Source organism: Urocitellus parryii, chromosome 9, assembly GCF_045843805.1.
Source record: "Urocitellus parryii isolate mUroPar1 chromosome 9, mUroPar1.hap1, whole genome shotgun sequence".
Lineage (NCBI taxonomy): Eukaryota > Metazoa > Chordata > Mammalia > Rodentia > Sciuridae > Urocitellus > Urocitellus parryii.
The window spans coordinates 79852227-79859991 of record NC_135539.1 but is presented as its reverse complement, the minus strand read 5'-3'; the positions used below and the strand labels follow the sequence as shown (position 1 = coordinate 79859991).

Here is a 7765-nt window from a genome sequence, read left to right as displayed (position 1 = left end):
CAGGTGGCAACAAGTGTGCAAGAGCAGGCACTTTATGTTGGAGAATTCATGTTGTGCACTGGTCAGAGGTCACTTAGGCCTTGGGGTTCTCAGTCTTCTGAAGTCACCTGCCCCTTGCAGGGAAACCTGCGTCCTCGGTGAAAAGCTTGTCTGACAACCATCAGAGCAGGCTGAATCTGAAGAGCAGATCCCTGAAGATACTTGACTGTAAACCTGATCAGAGAGGCACAGTCACGGGCCAGGACTTGCCAAGGGCCACAAGTCAAGACTGAATGGAAATTATTATTAGAAATAATTTCTAAAAAACTTTAGTCACTTAACCTGGATCTGGCCTCTATTCACCATAATTAAATGATGCTCTAATTATCATTCAAGGAAATTTAATTATAATAAAAAATGTCCTGGTGAGATCATGGGTGATGTGGTTCTTGCTTGGCTAGAGTTTGCAATCAAAATGATGAGGTGAGAGTGAAAGTTGTACCCAAGGAAAAGCATTTGATGTTTCTCAGATGTATACCTAATTTCCAAAGTTCATTGTCATTGAATTTTACAATTTAGGACCGCTCTCCAGTGAGCCCATCTCTTGAAGTGGCCGCCATGTTGAGAAGAATGAAGTTCAGTGGTCCAAGGGTACAGTGGTGTCATTGGCCAGAGCTTTTATAAGCTTCTTGGGGAGGTGGCTAAGGTGCAGGTCACAGATGGCACTGGGTAGGGGGAACTCACTTTTGTTTTGTCCGTAAGTCACTGAGTCAAACTGTCCTGTGGCCACATCAGGCCATTCTGACAAGCTGTTGCCAGAAAATAAAGGAGCCACAGGTTGATTGTCGAGGCACATCTTTTCCCTCCAAAACCTTGAGAAGATCCTACATCAGCCAGATCAAGTAAACGTCCACATCTTATTTTCTACATGAATGATAAAATGAACCCTTGCTTGGCTTTGAGGTGAACCACTGGCAAGTGCTACAGTGGCTCTTGAGGGTTGGGTCCCTGCAATCAGGCAGGTGCTGGGTTCTGGTGCAGAAGCAAGCTTAGCTTCATACGGAGGGCACATCACTTTCACCTCTGGGATTCTGTTTTCAAATTCTTGAAGAAACAGGAAAGTATGTGAATCCAGATTGTCCCCTTAGCCTTTGGGCTGATAGGCTAAGAAGGTTTCTCCCTTGCCAACTCTGTCCTACCCCACAACATGCAACAGATAATCGATGGGACTGGCCCCAGTCACCTTCAGGCCCACTAGAACCCGCTCTTTTCTGAATCTTTCCATACTCTTGCTCTTACTTTATACTTTCAACTTATATTATTTTTATCATTTTATGGATCCTTCTAACATGCAATTGTCTTGTGCACAGATTATCTGTTCCCTAGCCACATCATTTATTTCCAATCCCTTCCCCCTTTGTCTTTTATCCCTTTTCTGATTTTTCCAATTATGTCCTAACCCTCAGGGACACACAAGACCCAACACTGGGTTGTTATAATGAATATCTTTGGCAACCAGGCCAAGGGTTTCACTGGCATCTTTCAGATCATGAAAATAGCGTCCATCCTGTGTGCAACTGGCCCACTCCCTGCCCCGCCCTGGCACAACAGACGGGTGGCCTCTGGCCCCCCACCCCCAGCCCCTTGAGCAGGAGCAGTTCCTCTGGCTGAGGGCCTTCGCACCAGGCCTGAGGAAGCCCCTGCAGAAACAGATTCCTTCATTCAGCAGCTGTTTCTGTCAAGCCAGGCACTGTGTGGCTCTGGACCCATGCATGTCCCTTCCTTGCCCCAAGGGAAGCCAGGCAGCTGGAGTCAGCACCACGCCAGGAAACAGCCTGGCAAGGAGGAGTGTGAGGCCAAACCGGCTCCTCCCCAGCGGTGCAAGCGGCTGGGGAAGGAGCGAGGACAGTGTGCGGGTAGGGGGTGCAGAACTGAAACGGCACTAGATTCCTCAAGCACACCCCGTGAGCTGGCACACTGCTGACCACCCAGACGGGCAACATTGTCTGAAATGACAGGCCACCCTGGCCTTGGGGCAGATCCAAATATCAACTTAGAGACTGAAAACCACCACCAGGCAACAGAGCATCCATCTGCCCAGCCAGATGAGCCTGGGACACCCTTGACCCCAGGGAAATGACGATGATGTCAGAAGTTCCCACAGCAGGAAGAGAACCTAGGGATCAGAGGAAGAGTCACGCGGGATACAGCCATGACTTTCTGGAATCTGATAGAAATAAAACGTGTACTATGTTAGCAGGAAGAGGGAACCATGAGCTCTACTTAAAAACGCCATCTGTCAGAACTGAGTGCCACAGCCGATGCAGCCAGGAAATACTTCCTCTTGCCTGGGAACTAGGCAGCCTCGCTGCGTCTGTTCAGGGGGACTGACTGCCCAATCTCAGCACACGAGAGGTCCCAGGGGATTGCTAGGACAGAATGATAATCACCCAGCCAACCAAACTGCTAGTGGGTCCCAAGAACAGAGCCTTGTGCTAGAGGCTGTGAAGGATGCATAGCATGATAGCACATAGAAAATGTCACTGTCACACATGGGCACGTGTATGTACGCATGTACACGGACACACAGTCTAACATGGGCTCCGCGGGTACCATTCTCTTGGTTGGTCGTATTTGGTCACTGTCTGGATTCCCATGGAGACACGGCAGTGAGAAAGCACCCCTCCTTGCAATCCCCTGTTGAACACCAAGCAGCCAGGCAGGTCTCACACCATCTGCCATCATACACTCAAGAGCATTGCCACCCGGTCAACATGGCACTGTCCTGCAGGAAACTGGGAGGCGTCAAGTGAGTTCTAACACAAACGCAGGTACTTAGACTAAACCTGGTGTAGACATGAGCTCTGATTTTCAGGTAGATAAACATTTACCTTTTTACAACTAGGAGACTAAGGGCGAACCAGCCACTGCCTTCTAAAAGATAAAGTGGTCAGGAATTCTCAAATCCTGGTCAAGAGATACAACAGTTGGTTGTCGAGTGAAGACCATTTGGGTTGCAGTAGTCAACTAGTGCTGTCTCCCGACACACACAGGCCCCCTGTGACACAGCTAATAGAAGGTATATGCACACAGGACTCATGTTTACCATCTGTCCCAAAAAAGTTACCAATAATCTGTACACTTGCAGCAAAATGTGAACAAATATATTCAGATATATTTAAAAGAATTAAAAAAACATTTCACAAAACATTTGTTGCCATAGGAATTATTTTTAGCCACATCAAAATTTAAACATTGTTCCAAGTATGATTATCTGTACTAAGTTATGCAACAAATTATGTAAACAGAGTCGGATACATTTCCCTGTAGGAGTCACCTTCTTCCTGGGTTTGGAGCTGAGACATTTTTTCCAGGGTACCAATTAAGAAACTGCTATTTTTCAGAGCAACAAAAATAAAAGCTTTTATTTGTTCATTTGAATATAAAACAGGCGTTATCACAGATGTACAAAGCGTACTGGTGGTTGAACATACAAGAAGGTTGCTGTCCTTTGCACATAAAAATTTTGTTTGAAACTGTGATTGGTCGAGTACATGAATTTCTCTAACCAGTCACCACACTCTGAAATAACGCTGCTAACATTCAACTGATGAAAGGGACCATTTCCCTTGGGTAAAGTGTCAAGCAGGATTAAATATATATAATAAACAAGCACCATGAGGAATCTGCTCCTGTTTGATTCGGTCTGTGTTTAAACGTTCACTGTGTACCCTCTTTTTGTGCAAGTTGATTACACGATTTTGGCTGACTTCAAAAGCACAAGGTCACAAGACAAACATTTTTTTTTTACATTCTCATGAATGATTTATCTACAGTACAATTTCTAATACAGAACGATCCTTCTTTATTGCTGAAACTGGTGGTACTTAAGTGTCTCCTTTCCTTTCTCTTGCACAAACTTCGATTCCAGTCCACCAACTCTTTGAACCTAAGCCTAACATCAGAGATGACAGGATGCAGAAAAGACCTGCTATTAACTGCTTTGCAACTGCACTGCAGTGTTCGCCCTCCTTGGATGGAAAGTTGATATGGTGAAAGTTAAAATGATCTTGGAAGTGACATCTAAATTTGCTTTGCTTCCTGACATCAGCTTGCAAGTTTTCCTGCACACTACAATTATGTTTCGTAATCAGCTTCCTGACTGAAACCTTAAACCCATTCCCCTTAACATCTTTGTGTAAGCAAATGTCTGTTTCTGTATGTGGCGGGTGTTCCCCCCCCAGGAAGCAGAAGGCTAGGAATGTGCATCTGAAGCATGTGGAGAGACTCGTATGGCAATGAACAAACGGTATTTTAAAATCCAAATGATTGGTGTAGATGGAAGGGTGCTCCATATATGCAGGCAAAACATTTTTTAAAAAAGTGCCACTTAGAATCTTTTTAAGCAATCAGCCTTGGATCTCAGAAGTCAAACAAAACTCTCTTTTAGCAAAGGGCTTACTGCTGGTTGCAGATAATGATGGCAAAGACAATGCCTACGATTAAAAAAAAATCTAAATTTGCCCAGTAACAATCTTAGTCATGCATATCTAGTACCGACAGCCACTGCAGCATCATATTGGGGCAATTATAAAATAAATCCATCTTGGATTGCTGATGCGTCCTTCTTGGATACAGACAGGCCAATTCAACTTAGAATGCACAGAGGAGCTCTGCAGACAGGTGTGTGAGGCAGCAACAGCAGAGACAGAAACCAGGGACGTTCTCCTCCACGGTGGCACAGGGATGATTTCTTGCTTCAGCCAGAGCTCTGTTATGAGTCCCCAGGGGGCTTGCTCAGGGCCGAGCTAGGAAACTCAAGAGACCACAGACTTGGCTGGGTCTTCAGATAAGGGGACATCACCTATGTGTCTCTCCCCTTAAGCCATTCTGGACATTCTCACACAGTGGCCATCTAGGGGTGGGGGTGAGGGGGTCAATGCAACCCAGGACAAATGACCACAGGATAGCATTTCTTTTCATACCAAGGACCAAAAAAGGTGACACTAACGAAAAGGCTGAAAAACATTGTGCAACGGATTCTGGCAGCTAAGAGAACAGTGCAACTGGCCAGCTAGAGCCCCTGGGGTTGGCACACGCTGGCCAAAATGCACTCACTGTCGTCCCCACAGCAAAGGAAAAAAGTAGTGCACGTTTAGCGTGAGAGTCCTTCACCGTCTCGGAGATGGCAACGGTCCCGCTCGCTGGTCCTGATCTTAGGAGGAACCGAGACAGGGCTGCTGGCCATCTGTGACTGCTTGCGACAGCGGTGGACGTGGACACAGCAGAGGGCGCTCCATGCAAGCTGACGAGTTCTGCATTTAAACTTTAAAATCTCCTTTTTTCATTAGTGAATTTATATTTCATATATATATATTTGTTGTGATACTATCCACGCAAGATAATACAACACTTTTTTATATTAGCAAACATTACAAGACTTTAATATTCTTGAATGTTTTTCTCTTTTATACTTCTAAAGAGATCAAAATAAATTAAACATTTTGTACATAATTACATATTGAGGAAGTTAACTTATTTTTATCTTTTTAGTTTAGTACAAAGATATTTGCAAGATAATTGCCGAAATACACCTTATTTATAATTTCTTCTCATTCTATGCTAACTTCAAAGGCCATAAGTTGGCCTTTGTTTCTTCAGCACATTTCTGACAAAGAAAGCTGCTAAAATCTAATTGGAAGGTGCTATCTGGAAGGTTTTCTCGTACCTCAATGAACGTTCCAGAAGGGTGAGATCTAGCAATGGCTTAACTTAGTAACAGATCCATGTCAGTAAGATTCCATGACACATTAAAAAACAGAGAAAACAATTCTTTGTCACACTACATAAATCGTTTAAAAGAACCCATCTGGAGGGCAGGATATTTTTTTAATTGCTATTTCGGCTTAACAAAATACCACATTTACGAAGAAAGCACTTATTATCCAATAATTAAAAAAAAAAAAGAAAGTAAAAGTTTTTGAAATGAGCTTTTCCAACAAACTGAAGGCAAATCCAAAGTCCTTCTGAGCAAAATTCAGCGATAAATTCACATTTCATCTCCATGCCAGGGTGACTGCTGCAACAAGTCCTCCTCCCCCTCCCGTCCCGCCACGCCAGGCTGCATTCTGGCGCATGTGGCCCTCGTGTCTGCACGCTTCAGTGGACACTGAGAAAAATGTTCACACCCCCTAGGACAGTCCGAGGAAGCAGAGCGGCGAGGCTACATGTTGTAGGCCACGTAGATGGGGTCCAGCTGGTCTGCTAAGAACCCGTCCCGCAGGTGCATGCGCTGCTTCTCCCCGCGGGAGTTGATGGGGATGACCCCGATGTCCACCACGACCACCACGCCCACGATCAGGTAGTGCTCCTCCAGGACTACGTTGGTCACCAGCGGAACCAGGTCCAGGGCCTCCTGCTCTGACCCGTCCAGCTCGACCACCACCACCAGCAAGTTCGTCCAGGTGAACACGGCACTGGAAGACAAAGGGAAGCAGCGTCATTGGTGATGTTTTTGTCTAATGGCCAGGCATTCTTTTCCAGAAGTTCCATCTGGTTTTGCTCAGGTCTGCCTGAGCCCTTGGACTGAGACATCTCCTCCAGCTGGCTCGTCCCTCCAGGTCCATCCTCCTGTTGCTCATTAGACATTTCACCCCCCCCACGCCCGCAACTAAGCGTCCATACTTTCCACTAGCCATCTCCCCTGGTGGCTTTGGAGAGAGTTCCCTGGTCATTGTGCACCTACCTCTATGGCACAGGGGTCACCTCCTCAGAGGAGCCTGTCTTCCAGTTCTGCCTCCCCCTGGTGACAGTAGGACCAGACCCCATCCCGGAGTGCACTAGGCCACTTGGATCTGCCCTCAGGGCAAACCTGCATCTTGGTTCCCAGCCTGGGCGCTGCTACTGAGTCCTGCCCACCAGCTGTTCCCTGACTCTGACACGTGCGCCCAGGCGGGGCTCCTGTGCAATCTGGTCCATGTGTGAGAGCCACCAGCAGAGGCTCAGGGAGGACTGGGGTATTGGGATTTGTCCTGACAGACTGTGGCTACTGTTGGGACAGGGATGTGCCTGAGCTGGCCCCAGAGGACAAGGACATGTGGAGAAGAGCGACTGGCCCCAAGTTCACATGACACTTTCCAGCTGACCTGGCTGACCCCTGCAGACACAGGTGATCTGTCTGGAGAATGAGTTTGAGATGACGGCAATGCAGCTAAAGCACCGAGCGGGGTAGCTAGTCACCTTTCTGTGGCATGGAGCCGTTCCAGCTGGTGGGAGCATAAACCCAGAGTTTACATTTTAAGCCACATTAACCTGGTGAAGTTGGCTTTTAGAACTGGTTGTTTAAGGGTCTGATGTTCACGGGCCTATGTATAAGTTCTGCTTGGCGGTGGAGGTGGAGGTTCCTGGGCAGTGGGAGCAACATGGAGAAAAGGACCAAGCCCCAGGTTTCCTGGGGTATGGGGCGGGGGCAGGAAGGACTGGACCAGGCTCCAAAAGGTTCTTGGGTAGAGGGCTTCTTGGAGAAGGCTCCCTTCTGTTCCATACATCTCACCCAGCTTGGGGCAGGATGTATCTTGAGAAACTCACTGTTGTTTAAGCGTAAGAGTCAGTGTGCTAGAAAACAGCACATTTTGTTGAGTGCGGCCAATGCAGATGCCCACATGAAAGGGACAATCAGTGAGCTCAACCTGTCTCACTGTGGCTACTGCATCCCTAGGAGGACAATCAGGCTGAGAACCTTTTCCAAGAAGGACCAGAATCTAATTCTCTTAATTTGGCTGTGATA

General features: G+C 46.9%; 1 protein-coding gene across 4 annotated transcripts in view; it reads right to left on the bottom strand.

Annotated features, from left to right (window-relative positions):
- Positions 1-3218: 3218 nt before the first annotated feature.
- The window catches only part of Dip2c (disco interacting protein 2 homolog C), a 365692-nt gene continuing 361145 nt past the window's right edge, over positions 3219-7765 (bottom strand). For all 4 annotated transcript variants that reach the window (XM_026412392.2, XM_026412402.2, XM_026412412.2 and 1 more), the window contains one exon: positions 3219-6455. In XM_026412392.2, coding sequence (XP_026268177.2) covers positions 6203-6455 — 253 coding nt within the window. In that variant the 3' untranslated portion in view covers positions 3219-6202. The remainder of the gene's footprint in view (positions 6456-7765) is intronic.